General features: G+C 37.4%; 1 protein-coding gene across 3 annotated transcripts in view; it reads right to left on the reverse strand.

The window, feature by feature from the left end:
* Nucleotides 1-17,057, reverse strand: part of ABCB1 (ATP binding cassette subfamily B member 1) — a 61,337-nt gene extending 44,280 nt beyond the window's left edge. Inside the window, exons 1-5 of one of the 3 annotated variants that reach the window (XM_086742238.1) lie at nucleotides 16,887-17,057; nucleotides 3,395-3,427; nucleotides 2,847-2,968; nucleotides 2,032-2,089; nucleotides 634-781 (exon numbers count right to left, since the gene is read on the reverse strand). In XM_086742238.1, coding sequence (XP_086598364.1) covers nucleotides 634-781; nucleotides 2,032-2,089; nucleotides 2,847-2,944 — 304 coding nt within the window. In that variant the 5' untranslated portion in view covers nucleotides 2,945-2,968; nucleotides 3,395-3,427; nucleotides 16,887-17,057. Of the gene's footprint in view, nucleotides 1-633; nucleotides 782-2,031; nucleotides 2,090-2,846; nucleotides 2,987-3,394; nucleotides 3,428-16,886 lie in introns of all 3 variants that reach the window. The other 2 variants (XM_086742239.1, XM_086742240.1) reach the window with 2 other exon arrangements.
* Between the last annotated feature and the right edge of the window lie 8,716 nt (nucleotides 17,058-25,773).

A 25,773-nucleotide genomic window follows, 5' to 3' on the forward strand; every position in this document is an offset into this window, starting at 1 on the left:
TGTTATCCCAGATATGCTATCACTGTCGCTGATGGGCTCAGCTTTAGTCAGTGGTGGGTCAGTCTTGGAGCCGGCTGGCATTGGCTCTATCAGACATAGGGGAAGCTTCTAGCAACTTCTTACAGAAGCCACACCTGTAGCCCCTCTGCTACCAAAACCTTGCCATGCAAACACAATACAATTTTGTACTTCTGATTTAGCAAATAAGGCTATTAGACAAATTGATCCAAGGGAAAATTAGTGCTTTTTTACCGATCTGATTCACCTCATGGACTATAATTGTCAGACTTGATGCAAGGGAATCAACAGGAACTCATGTTCAGGAGATGGAAAACCGGCCTCTTTCTGTTTATCACAGACACAGCTAAGCATCATTTGTTGAATGTGCACTGTAGTGGATAATTTGAAAAATTTAAAAATAAAATCTACTAACACTGAAACTAAGAATTAGGAGCAAAAAAAATTTCCAGGGTGTATCTCTACTACAGCAAACACAAGAATTACTAATTTGTATCATAGTATAGTAGCAAGTTCGGGTTTCTGACATCACTATCTCCTGTCAAGCTGCTTGACTCTCCCTGGCTATTTTCCTAATATGAGTTATTGTTCCCTTCATAGCAGATCTATTCTTACCTGTAAAATTTGGATTTCCAGAAGCAACAAAGCTGTCAGTCATATCACCAAAAATTAACATCGCAATAGGGAGACTGCTTCCATGGGCTATTGCCAGGAGAGTGCCTAGTATCATCAGTAATTTATCTGACCAGTTGGAGTATCGAAACTGTGAGTGAGAAGAGAAATTAATTGCCACTGTGGCATTAGAAAGCTAACACAATATTACATCTATGAAGTCAAGAAAAAGCTATTAATTGTACACATAGTGTCACAAAACTACAACTTTATCTGATTACAAATTAAGTTTACAAAACAATTTAAATATACAGAAAACACTCAAAACTATTTTAATGTATCAATGTCTGCACCTAGGTAATAAAGGCCAAAGCATAAGAAATTTGCCTTTTTTAAGTTTGCCATTTAAAGTTCAAATTATAAGAAATTTTAATGGCATTGTGATAATTAAAGCAATAATTACTTTTACTGTAAATTTATTTTTATGCCATCAGAAAGACTGTTCCTAATGTACCATAGACATTATCAAAACTTATAGAAATCCTAAATACCTCTTGCCATTGAACTTAAAGTTTGAGGTCATCTGTTACAAAATCATTGGCTTTGTTCTGTACTGTAAAATATTAAGTTTACTATTGTAAATTATAGTGCTGTAATGTGACTGTACAAGTGCAAGCTGGTATAGCAAAGTAGAGAAATTAGGCACCGGCCAGCATCACGGGGTATTGTTTTATTTCTGTTATTTGCCATATCATTGCTGCATGCTCACTAAATCTACAAAATACAAAACATTTCAGTATTACTAAAAGAGGAGCTAGGATTTACTTTAATTAAATATTAACAGATTGCCTTTTAAAAAATATATAGAAAATGAAACATTTCTGGAATTTAAAGTACTTTTTAGTACACAATTTTTAATTGTAAGTTTCATCAGTGCCAGGGAGTTGCCCATTACTGCTGAATCAGGTGACTAAATCATGATTAATGGAGCTAATTACTGTGATTAGTACCTGACTTAGGTAATGTAGAGGACAAGACCACACACAATCTTAGGTATAAGGACGCTCTTTTCATTATGTTGTAAAAAATGACCAAAGATGGAAGTCTCTACCTTTCACAAACAACAATCTAGTACAGGTGTCTTCAGCATGATCACTTAGTAAGGGAAGCCTCCTAAGAATCCATATCAGTAAGAAGACAGCTTCTTTAATGAAACTATATCCACAAAAAAACCTGTTTGATTGCTATCCTATAGCAAATATTCTGTAGTATCAAAAGATTTGGTAGAGCCAAGACCATATATGCAGTACTCTAACACAATTTTAATAACTTTTTGCTTACACTTTAAAATGTGTGTGCATTTATATATATGTACACATACATAGAGAAAATAAATCTTACCAGTGCAAATGGGCTGACCACCTTAGCCTTTTCTACTTTCTTCTTCTTCTTTTTCTTGCTTAAAAGTTATGATAGTTTTAGTGCATTTAAAAAGCAACGTTTCACAGAAATACTAATGCCATATATTAGTGAAGTTGAAATAAAATATAATTATGAAATAATTTTACAGGAAACAATCGTGTGTAAAATGAATATGATTTATTGGGTATTCTTGAGATGTTTATATTTAAACCTCCAGGTATATAAATAGTGTCAGCTCCTGACTGCTATAAATTTAAGTGAAGCTCTTCCCAATTCACCCCTCTCAAGGGTGCAACAACGTCAACGAGGGCTGGTGGTTCCACGATCTGATCAGTGAAGTTGTACAGAAGCAGTATATAAGCTTTCAAAATGGGAAAGAGTAAGATAGCTTATAAAATAAAATTTTTGCACATGGGGATAGGGAATAAATAAAATGTTCAAGGTATGTAAAATATTGATTCCCTGCCATACTAAAAATTTTAACATAATTTTTAGTCGATGACATAATTGTATCCAAGATACAATTCTGTCATATTTTAGAATTGTTTTTCAATAAACTGTAGTCAATACTGTGGACACTTAGGCCTTAAAAGACAAAAGGTCCCTTTGCACCAAATGCATGTGTCAATCAATGCTACTTTCAAGTTGATACAAAGCTTTCTCTTATTAGGCTTTCCTGGTAAAATAAAATAAAAAATGAGATTAAATAAAATCTAAAATAAAATCTAAAATAAGATAATGTAATCTTACAAGCTTAAATACAGAAGATGTTTATAATGTTTAAGAATACTTACTCTTTGTCTTCAGATTCATGACCCTGGCGGGATGCAGTGATCTCATATCTATTTCCATCTGCAGGACGCTTCTGCTTCTTTTCGTCTTCAGAATGCATTTTAAATTTATTTAAGATAGTTCCCTGTAAACTAATATTTGACTGAGAAATACACAACCATTAAGCCAAGGACAGTAATCTCAATGACCATTTGTTTGAAAAAAAAATATATACTTATTAAAATCAATAAATTCATTCATGTCATACATTGCAAGTGAATCCTCATAATGGGCATGTATAAACATATTGAAAACAAGTCCAGACGTTTGGAGTTTGCTTACAAACATCTACATTTTGTATTTGTACCGATTTGGTAACTGTGAGCCCTTAATTTAATCTTATTTGAGTGATATAAGCACTATATTTTCTGCAATTCAGCACAGATATACAAAATAAATGAGAAAGCAGATGTTTATTTAAAAGAATATGCCATTATTTGGAATTTTCCCAATTTTAGTTAACAGTGAATTTTATAAAATCTATGATTTTTAAAAAAATATATTTACTTACTGTGAAGGTTGCTCTTTGCTTGCGTCCAGTTCTCTGAAAGATTATTCAAAAATCAGCAGAATTAATACAGTTAAGGACATGCAGTATGATTAGACTTTGCTCTTCTTATGCAAAACAGAGACGATGAACAGCTTTCTCTTGCTTTTTTTTTTTTTTCTTTCCCCACTCCCATTGCCTCACCTACTTTGGAGAGTAAAGTGTATGCACTTTGGACTCTGCCTCTCTTTTCCTAAAGGGAATAGTTAGCAAACAAAGTCCTTAAATAAACTCTTCTTTCATTGTCACCCGGGAAAACAAGCCTGAATAGTCTATTATTCCACCAGGAAAAGCTCCCCTTATCTAGTGTTGGCTCAATTCTGGCCCTTAAAACTCCCAGGAATTCCTCTTTACTGTACTGGAGATGGTGCTGAATGCTCCAAGTAACCGCTGCACTTAAGGATGAATCCATTCTTGAACACACGGTGAGAATGAAACCAAATAACACAAAAGGAGTGTTTTACCCTTTTGCTTCTTTTCCCTTCTTCTGAGTCAAATCCAGAAAAATATGACCCATCTACGCAGAAAGAAAACGGGATTTTTCTACAGTGCATATAATTTCTCATTCGAGTAACTGCAGAATAGCAGGATGAGTTTCAGACTCAGTTTAGAAATAGTTACGATCAGGAAAACTCTCCTCAGTTAGCATCCTTCTGATTTTTGATTGTATATTCAGATTCTAAACTGTTTGAAATGGACCATTTATTTTACTGTGAAATGTATTGTTTTTACCAGTCTCTGTAGGCATTACTTAAATGAAAACAATAACAAATATTTAAAACATTTAAAAGAAATTAATTGCACTTTTAAACTGTTATTTTAATAATAATGTGTATAGTAAACTAGGTATGTTCAATTCCTTATGGAAGTAACATTTATGAAAATTTAAATAAAAATCCTTGTCCCAGAAGACAGGTAGATTTATATGAATTTCTCTGTAAGTCTTCTATCACTTTACTCAGAGAAAACTGACTAAATCTGATAATTAACCAGAAGATATATTTTTTGTTCCTTTTAGTCATGCTTATCTGTAATACCAAAATTTTGATTAAACTGAGTACTTTTACAATATTTTGGAATACAGAGTCTTATCAGAGTGAGGATTACTTTAGAAAGCATAGTTTACCATTGTCAGTCAAGCCAAATACAAAGGATTAGTAAATATAAGTACTATCTGTTTACGAAAAGTCATCCTGAGATATTTGTATAGACTTCCATCCACAGCAGTTAATGGGAATACTTCTGGATTTTAACATGCGTGCCTAAGTGCTTCACTGGACTTGATCTTAATGAACTGCTCCAATTTCAGGTAAAGTCTGTTTGTCAGTGTATTTCAGTGGGAACCGAATAAAGTTGAATGAGAGACCCTAGAGAAATAGTATATGCAGGTCTTTCACAACGGTTAAACTTAAAGGGAAAATGGCCAAAACTACAAGATCTGTCACAATGTTCTGTTATGTTATTGTAATGCCTCAATGCTATTGCAGTTAAATTGCGATAAGAAAGTGAAAAAATAATAAATTAGAATAGCAATTTGTACCAGTTTCTATTGCCTGCATATAGTAATGCAAAGAAAGTGACTATTTTACAGACAGTCTTCTCGTACTAGGAGCTGAACCAACTAAACTTATATTTAAAAAATGGGAAAATTGGGACAGTACAGTATTTTACATCTACTTAGTAAGCTACAAAATTCTGTTATTTCTCTATAGGTTCTGTACTGCATTGCAATCTCTCCAGAATACTTCAAGAGACCTAATAGTCATGTTTCAAAAATGCAAGAAGTTCTTATGCTCAAAATTCTAAAAAAAAATGTGTGAATATAATCTAGGAGTGTAAAACTATGTCAGGAAACTGGCTACTACCTTAATAAAGAGAGGGTTGAGTAAACCTTATGAATATTTATGAGTATATTCACATAGAAAAGATATCTGACAATGAAGGTCCTCATAGAAGGACCTCATAGAGGTAATAATATGCAAGAAGTATTGTTTTGTCTTGAACTAAACAATTTCCATGAAGGGAAATAGATCATAGAAGAAGTAGCCAATAGGTGTAATGAACTTGTGAGCAATTGCAATTTTTTAAGTGAAACTACATGTTTTCCTTTAATTTAGACAAGATCAATTCTCCTGATCCTATAAGTCATTTTCCAAAATTTTCAACTGGCTTAAGTCTCTTAAAACATTTTCACATAATTCAACAGAGGTAGCTCTTCGAGCTGCAGTTGTCATTATCTTCATGGTGATGATCAGAGGGCTGGAGCACCTCTCCTATGAGGACAGGCTGAGAGAGTTGGGGCTGTTCAGCCTGGAGAAGAGGAGACTCTGGGGAGACCTTATAGCAGTCTTCCAGTACCTCAAGGGGGCCTACAGGAAAGACGGGGAGAGGCTGTTCAGTAGGGCCCGTTGTGACAGGACTAGGAGTAATAGTTTCAAAATAGAGGGAGATAGATTTAGATTAGATATTAGGGAAAAAAAATTTACAATGAGGGTTGTAGAACACTGGAACAGGTTGCCCAGAGAGGTGGTGGAGGCCCCATCCCTGGAAACATTCAAGGCCAGGTTGGACAAGGCTCTGAGCAACCTGATCTAGATGAAAATGTCCCTGCTCTTTGCAGGGGGATTGGACTAGATGACCTTTGAAGGTTCCTTCCAACCCTAACCATTCTATGATTCTATGATTCATACAGTTCCACTGATCCGCTGAAATGGACGTGTAGCAGAGTTTTGGACAATCCAAGTGCGTGAACCTTAGCAGCCATTTTTTACTTGCCTGTACAATCAAAGATTTGAATTGTCCACAGTTCCCATATCAGCAGATCCCTACTTCAGCTGACCATAAGATAACAAACTCGTTTGGGAATTAATTTTGAATAGTTTATGAGCCTTAAATAGCTCAAAGGTCATAGATTGGTCATCTCTGTTTAAATCTATCTTCTGTGGGAAATTTTGTGACTAGTAAGTACAAGCAGAAAAATAAAGGTTTTCCTTCTTCTTGGACTTTTGAGTTAATAGGACACACTGCTTTCAAGATGTTCAGAACATCTTTACTTTGCATTAAGTCAACGTCCATTTCATACAGATAGTGTCTATATGAGATTTCATGCTTCAGGGCTTCAGCCTACAGAATTAAAAGTAAATCCCCCTTGATGACATCAAGGATTGGTTAAAGCTGGGAGTAAGCTACTGATTTAACCAACTCATGTTGAGAGAATATCATGCCACAAACCACACACTGGTTCCATGTATTTTTTTTTATCTGAAACAGGCCAACAGAGGGGATGACCAATTGACACATGATATCAGAATAAATAACTGACACAGAAACTTTAACTTTGACATCAGAGTCAAAACATTGCAAAATTATGGCATGATACCTTCAAAATTTTTTTAACAACATCAATAAAAACTAACAATTTTTCTAGCTTATCAATAAAAATAGCAAACAAGACAAGAAACCAAAGCAAATACTTAAAAGCTTCAGATTATTATAACCAGAGAAAAGGACACAAACTATTTTTTAATTTTCTTTCCTTTAAAGATGGAGAGTTGGATTTTCCAATACGCTTCAGGTAGGCGAAATGGTGGAAAGGGTCCCAGGAATCTTGTAGCAATTCTTCAATGACTTTCAGCCCTAGCATAGGTTAGAACAACTGTGAACAAGCTCCGATTTATGATACTCGGAGAACTCCTGTTCCATTTTAGCAGCCTGTTTCCTGTTAATCAGTGCTCGAAAAGAATATTACTTTGTACAGGAATTTTGCCAACTTGGCCACCATTCTATCAATGAGAATTGTTCTATATAAAAAGAATTATCATACAATTAGAAAATTACAATTTTGTGTTCCTTGAACTATGCTGTATGCTCAGCCTCAAGATACCACCTATAGGAACAGCTAGACGTCTTATGTGTCCTGGACTAAGCATGAGACCGAATTAAAGTTATTGTAAACATCCAGCTTCTATTGTGTTTAAAAAGAAAATCTACTCAAAGAGAATGTCTTCATGATATTACAAAGCTCCACTTTTATTGTCTGGTGATTTTATTTGGAGTTAACTGGTTATTCTAGTAAGGGGGACTGCCACAAACTAAAGTAAGCTCACTAGCTGCCTATTAGTAATGTGTCAGTTTTCAGCTTTACAAACTCAGGCTTGTTTCTGAAAGCTTCAATTTTTTTTTATTATTATTATTATACTTAACCAATAACAGAAAATCCAGACAAATCCACAGCTCACTTCCTATATATGAAAAACAACTTTATTGGTGTTTATTCATCACTGAAGTTATTAAATATTACTTGATGATGCACAGTAAGGAGGTAATATTTTTCATAATCATTGCTTGCAGTATAGCTGTATTTAAAATGAGATTCTTACTACAGTTATAACAGAAAAATTTGTTTAATTGGTGTGGTATTTACATTTGTCTTAGATATAGTAAGATCTCAAACTATTTAAAGCAGGATTTAAAAGTTCCATCTTTCCAGAGCATGAGCAGATGTTTTCACTCTCAGCAGATCTAGAAAAACAGATGCCCTTTGAATGTGGAAAAACAAGATATATTCATTCATTGGGATTTTCACTCACGTATTCATTCATTAGGGATTTAAAAGTGCTCAGAACTTTATTTCACACTTTACTGTATTTAATACGCTACATTAAAAACTATGGAAAAACAATAATAAAAGTGACTTTTTCTGCAGGTGGAAAATATTTTTCCATATTAAAGTTGAAAAAAGTATGTATTATTACAGATACATCTTTTTTTTTTTTTCCTGATAATTTTTCCTCGCCAATGGTATTCTTGGTAACATTTTAACAGTACAAGTAACCAAGGAACTTGAATGAACTTTTATCCTTCCCCCACTGAAGCACTTCGACTGGATACCTCTTGCCATGCACAAAGAGCCTTTGTAAGCTTCATATACACAACTTGAAAGTATTCAGCAGTTACTGATTAGTTACTGTACATGAACAATAATTTGAATTAATGAAATACTAAACTGAGTGTTAGTATGCTCAGTGCCCTAGATAAGAAACAGAAAAAGTCTTTGCTGGCCAGGAAGTTCTCAGGGAGGTGGGGCAGGGCTGGTTTCTACTGCCCTTGGAATGGATCCTCAGCATTATTGAATTGCTATCTTCCAAATCCCTGCTTTTCCCTTAGGATTTTATTCCTTTTCCTGATGTTTTTTTTTTTCCTCCTGAATCCTTGAATTGCTGCCTAGCTCCACCTCAAGAGTCTCACCTCTGCAATTTTACTTCTCTTAACTTGCAGAAGTCCACTCTGTTGACTTTTTTGGCAGTCCTTGCTCAGAATTTAGCAATTTCCTCACAAGTCTGACAGAGGGTTACACAACTATTCCTTGGATCACAGACAGCTGAACTCCTGGGGAGGAGGAGTTTACAAACTCAAGTAATTACAGCCCAATATAACAGTATTAATATTATATACTATACAGAAATCAAAGCTATTCACATTGACTTATTCCCTTCTACAGTACTATTTTAAATTGTAGTTTATAAATACTTGCATTCTATTCCATACAATTTGTGAAACCTCTAGATTATCCAGGAAATAATAGGAATAAAAATCTGTTGTTCACCTTCCACCTATTAATACTGAATTTCAAAGTATCATTTATTTCTCTATTCTACAGTTACACTTACAAACCACAAAAATTAGGAGTGGAAGAGACCTCAGACTGACATCTCATCCATCCTCCTTCCTCCAGATCAGATCAGCTATTCCATCTGTCATTCTTGACAGATCTCTGAGTTCCATCACTCCATTGGTAGTTCCCAAAAACAAAGATGGAGACTTTCAGACTATCTGAACTATTAGAAGATTTTCTGATATGTAACCTGAATTGCTCTTGAGATACGTTAGACCTGTTACCCCTTTCCTATCCACAGCAAACAGGAAGAACAACTTCTTCCATTCCACTTTGCATTACTTTTTAAATTTTGATACTGCTTTCGCAAGTGTTGTCTGTCCTCTCTAAACAAAAAAAACCCCTCAGTTCCTATAACCTTTCTGGATAGAGTTTGTGCTACTGATATTTGACATTGCTATACTCTGGACTCAAACTGTTTCACCACTTATTTTTGAGAAAAGTAGCCCCAAAGTGGAGTTTATTTAAAAAAAAAAAAAGCAAATATTTTTAATTTCTATAACTAATTTGACATCCTTGTGCTGTAGCAGTATGGAAGTGTACTTACGTATGTTACTTAATCTTGATTTTGTTACTGTAGTGAAATGAGTAAAAATAATAACTTAATTCAATTCATCTCATAAGAGACTGATTATGGCACCATGACAATGTTCTGCATGTTAGTCTTTGACCAGAGTCAAATTGCTTTGTTTATTTTTTGTTTACTGTAAAACAAATTATTGTGTACTGTAAGGTAAATGTGGTTCTGCAGGCAATTGTATTCAGTGCAGATACACACTTGTTCACAAGCTCCAAATCTTTTAAATAATCATACCCATAGACAATCATACCCAACCACTTCTGCTTCCAGACACATACTGCCACATGCCACAGCTCCGTCTGCTTCACATGCCACAATGCCAGCACGTCCCTGATAACAATCCAGGTAGATCCATCAGGAAGATTCCAGTTAGGTTATCAAGATGTGCCTGCATGTGATCACTTTCCAAGACATAGTTCTAAAGAGGCCAGGCTGGATGAGGCTCAGAGCAACCTGATCTAGTCGAAGATGTCCCTGCTCCTTACAGGGGGGTTGGACTAGATGACTTTTGAAGGTCCCTTCCAACCTTAACCATTCTATGATTCTATTACTGGAGGAATCAACTCTCTCAGCATGCAGGACTTCAGTGATTAGAACATCAGATTTCTGGATGTTGTGAGCAACGACGTTATGGCTACAGTTCCTGAAGAGGCAATTACCTGTAGTCGTTCTATTGACCCAGAGTAATTCTCTACTGTCTCGTTAACTGTATCTTCTCTTAACTTCCAATTTCCCTCATTCCATATGGGTTCATTACTCTTAATTTCCACAAATTCATTTCCTAAAGTCCTGTGCAATGGCTAATTAGAGCTCTTTATTTTTACCAACACTTCTAGGTACAAGCTCCTGGTTTGCTTGCAGTTCTGAGCCATCTTTAGTCCAGGGGCTGTCAACAGCTGAAGCTGGCAGCAGAAAGGATGGAAAAAGAGATCAGGAGAAGCAAGTGCATTTATATTGATCCCAAGCAAGATATGTCTAAGCTTACTCACTACAACTGTTATTCTCCCTGTGGACTGGTTGTTTACCAGGTATCATTTCCATTTTATGCTTCCAGTTCCTGGGTACAAGATATGTTTTTACAAAGTGTTCATCAGCCACTGATAAATATACAATAGCTAATGTTTCTTAAGAACAAAGGAATTTTCCGTCTGATAGAATACTTTGTTTGATTTCTTTTAGAAAAAAAAATATGGAGTGTGGCTTATATTTGATATAGAAAAAAAAAAATTATTCAGAGGACCCAGAAATGCCCAAGACTCATAATTTATTCTGGTTTCTACTCTGCAAGAAAAACGATAAATCTATTCTCACACTACCAAACATATAAACTCTTTTACAAGCCACAGGCTCCAAGTCAGTAGTGGGCACAATTAAAGTTGCCTCATCACTGGCCAAACATCACTCAGAGAGGGACAGCTGCATAGCATTCAGATGTCAGTTTTTGATAGCTGATCTGCTTTATCCTATACGTTTCACGCTTTTTAAAGAATAGAAAAGTTGTCTTCCCAAGGCAGTACAACATTCTATCTCATTGACAACTCTGCTATGTAAAAATGCAAGTGAGTGTCAGTCCTAGAAAAACTCCCAGAACCCATTTAACTGTCTTATCTTCACAGCAACTACTTAATATATTTATTATGCAGACACTGTAGGGTACAGTGTTATAGTGTTTGATATAATTTTGTTAATATTTATAGTAAAATAATATTGTTATTTTACTTAAATTTATACAAATATTCTAAACTAAAACTAATTTCTCACCTATTCAAAATATCATTTTTCTTTGTTCTTTCTTTTCAGTCGAAACTCACTCCAGTTCTGACAAGCTGGCACATCACAAGATCATTGAAATGTATTCTGATTCCAACAAGGTTTGTTGCTCATCTCCCAAGCATTATCCATATCAAGGGCAAAACAACCTTTTCCCATACATTTCCCACTGAAACTTGAATTTATTAGACTTCTGCCTTGCAAATCCAAATTTCACCTTTTTTCTTATTTATTTCTTATTCATTTCTAAGCATAAGCTTTGTGTAAAAGTGACATACCATATTAAACAGCAACATGATCAATGAAATTTAAGAAGTGCTAAGAATGGTGAAACTCAGAGTAATATTAGTAAAACTTTGCCCATTAAACAGCAGAAAGAACCAATACAAAGTATTTAACTAATCAGCAGGCCTCAGGCATCTTACTCAATGCTTTTTCTCCTTCCCTGCGTGGACTGTGAAATCACAACATGATTTCTTGTCTACTTCCCAGACAGAATGGGAGATGAAGGTTATAGGCCAGTCAGAAGGACTTGGGGGTCGCTTCACAAAAAAACTGATGCTCATGGGGACCCTTGAACCATGAGACTTAGGACAGTGTTCCAGCACCATCAGAGATAATTGAAGGAACACAGTGATCTCTGTTTATATTCAAATTTCCTCACCCTTTGCACTCTAGATTTCCTCCTTTCTGACTCAGTCCTGAGTCACTACCTCCACCTAGTTTACACTCTGCTTGCGCACAATAACATGACCCTGTGCGAGGGTCACGACACTAAACGTAGCTCTGCGATTTCTTTTTATATTCAGCAATAAATAATGAAACAGCTCATCCTGACTGAATAAAGTGTTCAGAGCAGCCCTGTTTTCCATGTCACCATTCACTGAGAGCAAGTGATTTTGTCAGTATAGAACAACACTCAAGGAAGCAACTCTGGTAAGCTCATTTGAGCACTTAGTCAAACTGAGATAACTGCTATTATAAAAAAAAGGTCTATATCCCTTGTATTCAGTGTCTGCACCTGGCACACTAGGAATGCTGTTCCAGCAGAAATTAAAGATCCTAAGGCCCACATCCTAAGGATTCAGAGATTCACTCTATAGGCAATGTATGCTTATTAAATATTAGAGGGATTCCTCGACAGGACCATCCTCTGGCATCCTCTGGGGTTTCTTGTATAGTCAATACCATGAAGCAGAACTGAATTTAGAAAATGGATCTGTTTAAACTACCTCTGGTGAGTATCCTGGGACTTGTGGCATGCAAACAAAGCCTTTTAGCTAATGACTAGAGGAAATTATCTGGTAGTGATTTCATGTTATGAGCCATTTGCAGAAGACATTATAGCATCTTCCATGGTGTCTGGGGACAGATATATTCCTAGGTTATCCCACATCCTAAAGAAGACAGATGATTTCTCCAGTGATCACTCTTGGCTGGCAATCAGTTCATGAAGACGTCCACTGAGTTGGCAGTTACAAGCAGGTATGACCAGAAAAAGGACAAGTTCTATAACCAGAACTGATTCCATGGTATGATGTGCATGAGAGAGAAGAACATATTTGCCTAGGTTATTTATGGAACATCTTGGCACTACATTAGCAAAGAAAGATGCCTATTACTGTATGTGACAGGACCAGAAAGAATTTCTCACACACCAACTGGAGAGTCCAAATCTAATGTGTATATGAAACTGTATGTTTACAAGAAAAAAAAAAAAAATGAAATGTGGGACTTCATCTTGTTCCAAATATATCTATGACAAATACTCTTTTTGAATACTGGTGTGATGGGCCACTTCACAGGACAGATTTACAACCTACTTTCCCAATGGATTTCCACCTACATTCATATTTCAAGTAGACGGAACTATTTAAGAGTGGTAGGTCTTTCAGGGAAAGTATATGTACTTGTTTCTGTAAGGCCTAAAAATGAAGATAAGTCTATAGCATCATGACTGTATGTATGGTCTTTTCATACACTGGGGGTTAGACTGAGCGATCACACTTAATTTGTTACAGAGTTCACCTTGTTCCAGTGATTTCTGACAATTTCCTCCAGTTCACAAGAGGGTGAAGACAGGCAGAATAATGCTTACTCCGAGATTTCACAGTAAGATGTTCCCCATAAACATTTTAACCCCAAGAATGGGTAGAAATTATTATTATCTGCTTCTTTTTATGTGCCACCACTACAGCAGTGACCAAAACTTCCTTTGTGCTAGCACAATGTCAATAGTAGTGGCTTATTCTGATAATGGTAAACTGAGTAAACTGATCTCCTCCCAACAGGTCACATGGATATAGATAAGGACGCGATGGTCATGCCATATCAGATGAGTCACACATTAGTGTTAAACCGTGAAAGGAAACAGAGGAAAGCAATAATGACATTGCTTATATATAAAAATCCCCTTTCTTCTTCATGTGTATTTATATGACTATATATGGAAAAAGAAAAGAGGTGAACAACAGAAATAAAGAAATATGTATATATATCTTCTATGTTAGCAAAATACGAGTAAAAATAATGGCAAATGTTAACAAAACTCTCTGCTGTGCATCAACTTTGATCTAGATGATGATAAAAAGTCAGACTTCTGTCTTTCTCTTGATCTGGGTATATAATACTAGTCTAATGGTGCTTAAGAGTAGGTCCTCAGTTTCTGATTGCTAGGTTTACCTTACAGTTTTTGCAGTGAACCATTTACTAACTTGAAGACATATTCTGAAAGCTATTATGTATGGATGGATTTCTGCACACTTAGAGAGCCCTTTTACTTCAATAGCAGTCACCTAGGACACAACCGTCAACCCTACATAATGAATTTGATAACATTTCTCTATCCAGAATAAAACAGGGATACATGGGAAACTCAGTCCTCCACTATCTCGAAAATTCATGTTAATGTGAGAGCAAAAGAGGCTTCTATGATCCAGTTACACAGTTACAACCAAAACAATGTTAAAATTGGAACTCATGGCTCTGGTTACTCCTGCTTAGTTGCGTTGCTTCTAAAACTTGGAAGATTATAACAAAAGCAACTGACCTGACTGCAGAGCAAGCAACTAATTGCTTAAACCTTGGGGCCACTGAATTCAGAAACTTGTAAAATGGGGCTTGTAGGCCTTGAGGATTAGCTTTCCTTAACTGGTAAAGATTGCACAGCCCTTAAAAACACAGCCTCTGATTGGAGTATGATTATCAGCTACATTGCTGGAAGAACCTCCCATAAGAAATTTAGTAGGTAGATGTCTCAGAAGAGTTATCTAAGCACTGAAAGGAGATTGGGCTAGCAGGTTATTCCACCTAGAAGAATGCTATGAGAATGTAAAACCATATGAATCCTGGGAAAATTGTTGGGATTGGCATCTGAGGAAGTATCTGTTTGAGTTAACAGAATCACAGTGACTTTAAAGTCACAGTGGTACAAGGGTTAAGTCAGCAAGAGTAATTCTGGGAGCTGTGAATCAAGCCGAAATACAGTGCGAGGAGCTGCAAATCCAGCTTCAACAAATGGGCAAGGTAATGAAGATAAGAAGGAATGCAAGGAAATCTCAGTCCTGTGGGTCTGACAGAAGGTATGCACATACGGTAATTTTCAGAAATATGGTCATAAAGGCCCACAGTCTCCATTTAAAAATAAAGATTGAAAGGAACAGAAAAAGGAAAACAGTCCCCAGAGTGGGTTTAGCCCATTATGTAAACAGAGGTGGTAACAGTAACTGCAAAAGATCCTTGGAGAACACGATAAAAACTTCCTTTAGGGAACACCAATGGGACTGCAGGAAAGTAACATGCTAAAATTTGAGAAAAAGAGACAAAGATATGGAAAAATGGGACAGAATCCATAAATTTCCTACTGGCTTCTTTTGCCAAGTTAATGAAAGAAGATGACGAGCAACAAAAACTACAGAACGTAACAGGTCCGTCTCAGTCAAGCCCTTGGGCATCATCTCTCCCTCTCAGTAACAAAGACTAGGGACACTGCTGTCTACCCGCACCTGGTCTAGTGGTGAAATTACAATATAGCCAATGCAAGTGGCCAACAACAATATTAGCGCTGGGTGGTCAGAGAAAGAACATTACCACTAGTGCCATGATGTTAATTGATATTGTAATGTCAATAAACACCTTTCAATGAATATTTGTTGCAGTTTGAACTCAAGAAAGTGGAAAAATTATAAAACTTGTATTATATGCATCAAAGGATGTTCAAGCACCTCTATTAAGATCTCTGCCTGTGGTTAAATAGCTGCCAAGTTCAGGAGTTCCTTCTGAGTGCAGGAATGGGAGGATCCCTCTTACAAACAGTAGGGACTTACTGGCACAGCCTAGCTGAAACAAAATGGATTAGCTGCAGATTTTGCTACAGATATTTGTGGAATTGGGGCTGAGCAGTAGGAGGTGAGGGTGGAGTGATTCCTGCAAGTCACTGATGCTTTGTTATTAAGAATCCGGAGGAAGTAAAAACAGTGGATATTTGGGTAACAGAATTTCCTCAAGTTTTGTGTGTCTGTAAGTTAAAATGTGGAAAAATACAAGTTGTGTATTAATTGCAGGTCCAGATCCTCCTTCCCCAAAGCCAGTATCAACACCCGCAAGAAGGAGAGGAAGGACTCCAACCCATTATCAACAAGTTTACCGGAAAGCAAGGTCCTAGTACAGAGACTTGTAATTTTAACATCCCATTTTGCCCAGGGCTAAAAGCAGAGGAAAAAGCCTAAAAGTGGATTTTTACACTTAAATAAGGCAACCACCTCTCAGGTTGTTTGTGGTGGAAAGATGCCTGAAATTCTTGTAGCACTAACAGACTATCTCACTGATTTTTTGTTACTGACTACGAGAGTCCATGCCCCCACAGTAATAATTGTATTAGATTCACTTTTGGAATTGCTTACATTTTTGTTGTAATATCTCTAGATTTGCAGAAATCAGTAAACCATTAATCAAATTAGTGAAGAAATCTCACAAAAAAAAAAAAAAAAAAAAAGAAGGGAAAGAACAGAAAGAAGCAAAACTGTACTAGTTCAAACCCTGTTTGATGTTCAGCTGGCCACTACTGATCTAGACCTTGGGACTGTGCTATTTCAAGAACCTAGAAATAAGATGCAAGTTATAGTCTTTGCTTTGAGAGTCGTAAGATCAGTGGGAAAGAACTGTATTCCATTTTAAAAACCAGGTTTAGCATTGGCTTAGGCAACGAGCTTTGGCAATACATCACTAGAGGCTGTTTTGCAGTATTACATATCACACGTACTCCACTGAAGTACACAATCCGTGGAAAAGTACAAACCAGATATGTCTCAAACTCGAGGTTAGCTGGATGGACATTTGTTTTTATAAACTAAGAGCTTTCTTTAGAATACAAGATTTTGCCATCAGCCCGATATGGTTTTTAATCACTGGAACAGAATGTAAGTGCCCTTTACCTGTTTATGTGTCTCTCACCAGATAAAAGCTCCGTCGCTGACTTCGTGCCACAGGATATTCAGCGTGGTTCACAGGTGGGTCCAGTTTTTATCAAAAGGATGGAAAATCCTCTATTAGATATGCTGCAAGCGTTGTGAAAAATAATAAAAAAAAAGAGTTGCCTGCCTTTGCTCCGCACAGACAGCAGAGCTACAAGCTCTGCTAACAATGTTAAAAGAGGAACCTGAAGGAAATGATCTGGTTTTGTACATAGTTTCAGACCGGATATATCAAGCTTTAACTATTTGGGTGCCAACACAGAATAAAGATGACCTACAAACACAGAATGGAAATTTGGCAGCCGATCAATCATGGAAAGGAAATTCTGAACATATTTTTTAAAAAGGTAGAGAAGAAAAAAATATGCAGGTCATGTAAAATCATACCAAAAGGAAAATTACAGAAACAGCAGTATCAGAAGAGTCAAGAAAGGTTGTGGTGGTCCCAGTAGACTTAACATTTGAAGAAACACTCATTTTGAAAACAAACCAAAGAACATCATTGTACAAAGCAAGGCATCAAAGACATAGCCACTTTACAACATGGAAATGAGGAAATTGAGGGGCCATTACTATAGAAGCTAGCAGATAGGTGAAGCATAGAGAGCGTAATGCAGCCAGATAACAAACACTTGTAGATGAAGAGCACTGTATATCCTCCAAGTAGATTTGTTTCAATAGGTACATGAACAAGATCATGCAGGGGTTGCTTGAATGCAAAGGGAGTGAGTGAGGGATTTCAGTGATGGTCTGTGTAGGGCTACTGTGGGAAACTACAAGCTGCACACAGCTGTGAGAACGTGACCTTGGAGAGGGGAGCTAGGAGGGTTGTTATCTCGGAGAGGGGAGCTAGGAGGGTTGTTATTGAGCAGGATGTTGCTGCTATCTGGGAACCGCTGTTAGCCAGCAGGGCACGTACTTGGCAGGCCTTGCTGCATGCGCTGGCCACGCGTGCATCAACGCCTGGTCAGTACTCTGCCACTGAATCTGCTGAGGGTATAAACAGAGGCGGCTCGGAGCGGAGGGGGAGAGAAAGAACCCAGAGCACACTCTACGAACAACAGGGGACACCCTGAAGGTGCTGCACCAACATTCCTTCTCTGCTCTGACCCCGCTGACCATCATCCTCCTGCTTGGCGGTGTCTCCAGCTTAGTCAGGGTGGTAGGACTCTCGCAAAGGGAAAACAATACCTGGTAACTGCTTATGCTAGGAACTGTAACTGCTTATGCTGGTAACTGCTTATGCAAGGTTATAATAGAGCAATAAATACTGTTGTGCTTTCAAATATCCTATGCTGGGTGAACTTTGTGCATAGGAATCCTACAAACCAGCAACAGGGAGTATCAGAAGATAGTTTGTTGTCTGAACATGAAGACAGATGGGTACATAATTGCTTAACTTGTGCTGTGGTGAATACCCCCACTAAGAGAAATATAACGTTAAAACATTAGAGAATTCATGAACCATAGGCTAGGATGCAAATAGACTACATTAGACTACCTGTAGTCCCACCTTAATCCCACCTACCATGCAAAGTGGGATTAAGTATTGTTTGCTAATACTAGATCCACTGACAAAATGGGTTGAAGTAGTTCCAGTAGAGAAAGCTACAGCCAAATCTACCAGAATGCAGGCATTTAATGTTGTATTTTTCCAGATGGGATTTAAACCAATAAATTGATTTGGAACAAGGAACATATTTTCCAGGGCAAATCATCAAGGAATTATGCAGAGACTTGGGAAGAAAAGAAAGGTTCCACATTTCTGGGAACTCCCAGTTCAAGGTAAATTGGGTGACCCAATGGACCTCTGGGCTGCATCAAGAGGAGCGTGGCCAGCAGGTCAAGGGAGGTGATTATCCCCCTCTATTCTGCCCTGGTGAGACCCCACCTGGAGTACTGTGTCCAGTTCTGGAGCCCCCAACATAAGAAGGACACGGACCAGTTGGAGAAGGTGCAGAGGAGGGCCACAAAGACGATAAAAGAGCCGGAGCACCTTTCCTATGAGGACAGGCTGAGAGAGTTGGGGCTGTTCAGCCTGGAGAAGAGGAGGCTCTGGGGAGACCTGATAGCAGTCTTCCAGTACCTCAAGGGGGCCTACAAGAAAGATGGGGAGAGGCTGTTCAGTAGGGCCTGTTGTGATAGGACAAGGGGTAATGGTTTTAAAATAGAGGGAGGTAGACTTAGACTAGATATTAGGAAATTTTTTTTTTACAGTGAGGGTTGTAAAACACTGGAACAGGTTGCCCAGAGAGGTGGTGGATGCTCCATCCCTGGAAACATTCAAGGCCAGGCTGGATGAGGCTCTGAGCAACCTGATCTAGTTGGGGATGTCCCTGCTCCTTGCAGGGGGGTTGGACTAGATGACCTTTAAAGGCCCCTTCCAACCCTAACCATTCTATGATTCTGTGATTCTAAAACTAGCAGTAGGCAAAATGGCAAAAAATTACAGAAAAGTTTGGGATATCGCATCATCTTGTAATTTTAATGACTTGTGAGCCACAACAGCTTCTCACAAGTTCACATGATTTAGAGTTATGCCTGGGAGATAAAAGATTGCCTAATGTTTTAACTGAAGAATGGATACAGATCTTATCTAAACACTGGAAAGAGATTAATGTTGTTATAGCAACTCAACTAAGAAGGAATGCTCAATGCATAGATAAACAAACAAGAACAAACCACTACTCCACAGAACGGCAAGGAGGATGGGAAGTAATGTTCCATGTTTTCCACACAAGTATACAGTCTAAACTGTAAATGGGATAGACTAGCTCTTTATTTATTATAAATAAAGCAGGACCTTATGCATATCAGGTAAAACTCCAGAATGGAAAAATGCCTAAGTAGTTCCAGTTTCAGTTTTAATGATGGGAAGGTAACTAAGTCAACCAAAAGCAAGAATGTCCTGTTATACATGTTGCTATTAACATTTAACAGTAAGGCATATGGGAAGTCTCACCAGAATCACCACCAGCAGAAAGGCTACTAAAAGAAGAAGCATAAATTAATTGGTAGGCTTTGTCTGAGTTAAATTTGCATGTTTTTATTTTTATTAGTAATTGTATATTAATAATTACATCAGGTTCAAAATTGTGAATATTTGTTTGTGTTACAAGGGACTAGCAAGGTCCTTGCTTTTTTTTAGTAATAGACCCTACCTCTAGTGGCAATGGAAAATTCTTTTGTACCAAAGATCATGAAAACATTGGATATATGTCCCCACTACTTTAAAATGATGGTAGACAAGTGTGAAGGCTAAACAATAACATCTATGTTCCACGATGCCAGAAATAACCTTATGATTTTAACAAATGTCTCTGAACTTAAGGGAATGTATTACATGGGCTAGAAGCAGCATACAAACTTAAGTTAGATATTTTATTTCTACTTACTTGGCTAAAAATCAACATAACCTACAGCAATTGTGATGGAACCTGAACAACCACACCAACTGAAATAAGAGTGGAAAACACCAGAGATGGTTAAACCAACAGTGAAAGCCAGAAGCAAAGTAGAAACTGAAACAAAAAAATAAAAGGTCAAACATGTTTAGTTCACAGAGTTTTGTTGTTGCTTTTGTTGTTTAATTTCTTAAACCAAAGATTCCCGTTGAGAGACAATTCACAATTTTGGAAATACAAGATATTGCTCAGTGGCAGCAAATAGGGTGCATATTACTGTGAACAAAGTATTTACTTTGACTTTTCCAAGGCAGAACTCCTTTTACTAAAAAGACATTTGTAGTATTAACCAAGAGATGGATTCCATATGATTGAGTGCAACATACCAAGAGGATTTAGGGATACCATTTTAGAGGGAGCACAAGTTGCAACAGGAATTTTGAACATAATTAATGTAGAAACTTTGAACAGGAAGTTATCAAAATTGGGACATACTACGTGCAATGTTCAAAATTGATGAAGTAAGTATATATATAAATACATCTTTGAATGTTATTTACCTAAGATTTGACAATGTCATATGGGAATCAAAATGTAGATAGAAGTAGTAAAAATACTAGTTTATAGAAAGAAAAGTACTGGAACTGGAACGTGTATTAACATTGTTAAACTACTAGTAGCATAGTAGATTCTGTGAGCAATAATCAGCAACATACAAGTTATGGGACAGTCAGTGTATAGGATGGCCTTAGTTTCAACCATTGAAATGGGACAGAATGGTGATTTTAGGAGAAATGAAGGCCAAGGTACCATACAGGAGGCACAGAGATGATTGTAAAACAGCACATGCACAACCTGCTATTGCCTGAAGAGATCTTTCAGTCACTGCACAGAAGCTAAGTGGCACGACTGATGATGCATTAACAGATTTGGAAAGGCACTGTAAGAAATGGGGTTATAGCCACTGGGGCTTGTCCTACTGGAATGGAGTCTGAAGAAGCCTCCACAATGGAAACAGAATATTGCTCCCACGATAGCAGTAACTATTTGTATGTAGGCCAGTTCAACCAGGCAAAGTGCAAGGTCCTGCACCTGGGTCATGGCAATCCCAGGCACAAATACAGGCTGGGCAGAGAATGGATTGAGAGCAGCCCTGAGGAGAAGGACTTGGGAGTGTTGGTGGACGAGAAGCTCAACATGAGCAGGCAATGCGCCCTTGCGGCCCAGAAGGCCAACCGCATCCTGGGCTGCATCAAGAGGAGCGTGGCCAGCAAGTCGAGGGAGGTGATTATCCCCCTCTATTCTGCCCTGGTGAGACCCCACCTGGAGTACTGTGTCCAGTTCTGGAGCCCCCAACACAAGAAGGACATGGACCAGCTGGAGAAGGTGCAGAGGAGGGCCACAAAGATGATAAAAGGGCTGGAGCACCTTTCCTATGAGGACAGGCTGAGAGAGTTGGGGCTGTTCAGCCTGGAGAAGAGGAGGCTCCGGGGAGACCTGATAGCGGTCTTCCAGTACCTCAAGGGGGCCTACAAGAAAGATGGGGAAAGGCTGTTCAGTAGGGCCTGTTGCAATAGGACAAGGAGTAATAGTTTTAAAAATAGAGGGGGGTAGATTTAGATTAGATATTAGGAAATTTTTTTTTACAGTGAGGGTTGTAAAACACTGGAACAGGTTGCCCAGAGAGGTGGTGGATGCTCCATCCCTGGAAACATTCAAGGCCAGGCTGGATGAGGCTCTGAGCAACCTGATCTAGTTGGGGATGTCCCTGCTCCTTGCAGGGGGGTTGGACTAGATGACCTTTGAAGGTCCCTTCCAACCCTAACCATTCTATGATTCTATGATTCTATGATTCTATGATATAGTTTCACACAAGGGATACAGAAAACCATCTGCAAATAATAAAATCTGCAAAATAAGAACTAAGGATGCAGAACAAGCAAGAATCAGAACAAATTCTAGTCCGAAAAAAAAGTTCAACTATCTTGGTAGCAGATGAGATTCTCTGCTCATTTTGATTGGGAAGGGGCAAGGAACATTAAAATATCAAGGATGAGCAAAGAAGAAGGGGGAGAAAAGTCATCCACTTCAGTTCTATTGTTACTGAAGAGCTCTCAGGTCTGATCACCTCAACATCAGTGATTCAGGTCCTCAAGAACCACAGCAATCAACACAGCATATACATATTCAGTTGTAAAAAGGGATATACTGTTCCTGAACACATAGGAAGATGATATGTCAAGGTCTGAATTGCAAACCTGTGAAGAAAAAGGATCTTAACTTTTATTTTTATCATCTATTACATGATCAAATGAGGCCACCAAGTGGCAATGTAAATACTTGAAGTCACAAAGGAAACGTGTAATAGCTTTTAATAACATAACAACTTTAGAATAGGCAAAAAGAATATTCAAGAGAAATGAATACGGATTAAACTTTATTTTATATGCACTGACCTTAAGCAGTAATCCCTATGGTTTGCAAGCACAGCTTTCAAAAGCTGTCTTCCAGTGTTTAAGTCATGATACCTTCAAATATTGCTTTCCTACTCATTTCCAGCAAGCAACTTCACACGGAGTGCAACAAGTTTTAAAATTAATAGATTGATATTTACATCCTTCCTGTCCTAAATCACAAACATGCTTCATATTTCAGGGTCTACTTTTTCTTGGCCAGTTTTACTATGATAATGTCATTTTGTAGAATTCTGGTCTTGTTCTTACTCTCCTTCTTTTCATGACTGTCACCCAAGTATGCTCTAAAAAGGTATATGGTACTCTGCTTTCCTCAATTCCTTTCACTCCTTCTACAGAATCAAGTATCAGCAGGATGTCAAAAAAAGAAGGTGACTAGAATTCCATCTTTTAAAGCATCCTTAAACCTTTCTTTTAAAGGATCTTGTATGAACACTTGTAAGACATAAGGATAAACTATAATGCTGAAGTGCAAGATCTATAAATAATCTGACAAATTTACTGATTCTGAGAATTCATGTAGGAAAAAGTGATTTGGAATAGTGCAACTAGAACTCCAAATGGTGCCTAGCAGGTTTCAGTATGAAGTAATATTGGTAAATCAAAGTAATATTGGTAAATAAAACATGCACAGATATGAAGAGGATGCTGGAAAAAAAAAAGAAATAAAAGAAAAAAAGCACAACAAAACAAAAAAGCCAAAAATCCTTCAAAACAAACTTGTAAAACCTTCAAAACTTAAATATATACTTACATGTATGCCTCCTACATATACACAAAGCTAAGCAACTGACTGAAATCCACGATACGTGCTCCAAACCATTAGTACACTCAAAACTATCCAAAAGTGCAATAGTAAAATATATCCCATCTCATACCAAATGCACCATAACCAGTTTGGTTTTTGCTCCTAACTGAGGGAGTCTTACATCATATCTTGCTATCAAGTTCATTTTCTCGTACTGCAAATCACAGTACAGTGTCAACTTGTGGGTTAACCCCTGCCAGCAGCTAAGCCCCACACAGCCACTAAGCCTCACTCACTGCTACCAACTGCACAGGAGAGAGAATTGGAACGGCAAAAGTGAGAAAAATTGTGGGTTGACTTAAATACAGTTTAATAAGTGAAGCAAAGCAGTGCATGCAAGCAAAGCAAAATAAGGAGCGCACTCACTACTTCGCACTGACAGGCAGATGTTTAGCCGTTTCCAAGAAAGCAGAGCTGCATCATTTGTAACAGTTACTTGGGAAGACAAACACCGTAACCTCAAATGTCCCCACTTCCTGCTTCTCTCCTTCAGCTTTTACCGCTGAGCACGACGTCATATGGCATGGAATATCCCTTTGGTCAGTTGGAGCCAGCTGTGTCACTTCCGAACTTCTTGCCCGACCCCAGCCTACTTGCTGGTAGGGCAGTGTGAGAAACAGATAAAACCCTGACGCTGTATAAACACCGTTCAGCAATAGTTAAAATACTGGTGTGTTACCAGCACTGTTTTGGTAAGAAATCCATCTCTGCCAGATTCAGTACACAACTTGTATACAAAGTTTGTTCAAGGGAAACTAAATCTTGTAAATATTTAAATTGTTCAGAAGTGAAGTTTTAAAGTTGCAAACTGTGCTGAGGCACAAAGTCACTGAGAATAGAATAAAAAGTCTGACTTTTAGATTTTACTTTCCAATGTGCTTATGCCTTCAGAAAATAATTCAAGTGAATGAATTCTGTCAAATTTGAAGATGGAGCACATCACAGCTTTTTTATTTAAGAATATCCTTAATTGAGTTTTTGCCACTTCAGTTATGCAAACAATCTTTTTAAAAGGCATCTTCTTATTGACTGAAAGCCAGAAAATCTGGAGAAACAGTTTCGAGTTTTTTTTTTTCTTTGAGATGTAGTGATTTTCACAAAGGCATTGCTATCCATAAATCCAAATGGATTTTAACCAATTAATGCTCCTCATTGCTGCTATACCAGTCATAGCTACTGTATTTACTCATATAGTGACACTTCAAATTCCTACTTCAGTAATATTGTTTTTGAATATTTTAAGTAATGGGTTCTAGCTTCACATGGTTGAAATCAAACGGGAGTGAGTTCCCAGTGAGTTTGGTTTGGTTTTGGTTGAGTTATTTTGTATCTTTTTTAGAATCACTTGTTACTCATGACCATGCTTTACAGAGACTGACTTCTAAGTGAAGCCGTATACTCTGACACACACAGCTATTGGTATTTTATTAATGTTTTAAAGCTAACAACACTGTTAGGGGGAACCAGTTGAAGCCTGTGCATCAATTCATACAGACATAGTGTTGTCATTAATACGCTGCATCCATATTACACATTCTGTATTCAGAAATTTTAGAGCTGAAAGTACTTTTTCTTATTAAATTGATTATAGAAATAATTCTATGATACAACTGTCAGATGTGAATCAAAACAGTTTGGGCTGGAAGTGACCAATAGAAGTCATTTTTCTACCTGCTCAAAGTAGGGCCAACTTTGAAGATAGATCAAGGCATTTTGATTCTTCATCCAGTTAAGATTTTAGTATCTCTGGGACAAACATTCTACAGCTGCTCTGAGCAATCCGATCCAGTGTTGGAACATCTTTGCTGTCAATAATTTTCTCCTAATATCTATCCCTTGTTGCACTTTATGATAATTGCTCCTTGTCCCTTTGCTATGCACTCCTCAGAAGAGTCTGACTCTTCCCTCTATACTTCCATTAGGTAGTTGATGACAATAAGATTTTCCTTCAGAGAAAGGAAAATATTTTCTTACAGAGAGGCATTAAAAATGCAAGAGTTGTAACAGTAAATTTCCCGATAAATTTATTGAGCTTTAAGTCTAAGGCAGCTGACGATATTAAATTATTTTTTTTTAAATTCTTTTGAAGTCTTCTGGAATCTTTTAACAGTTCCTGCTTTGATTAGACAGTAGTGGAAGATAAACTGTATTTGAAAGAAAGC

This window comes from Chlamydotis macqueenii, chromosome 2 (assembly GCF_036417535.1).
Source record: "Chlamydotis macqueenii isolate bChlMac1 chromosome 2, bChlMac1.mat, whole genome shotgun sequence".
NCBI classification, from domain to species: Eukaryota; Metazoa; Chordata; class Aves; order Otidiformes; family Otididae; genus Chlamydotis; species Chlamydotis macqueenii.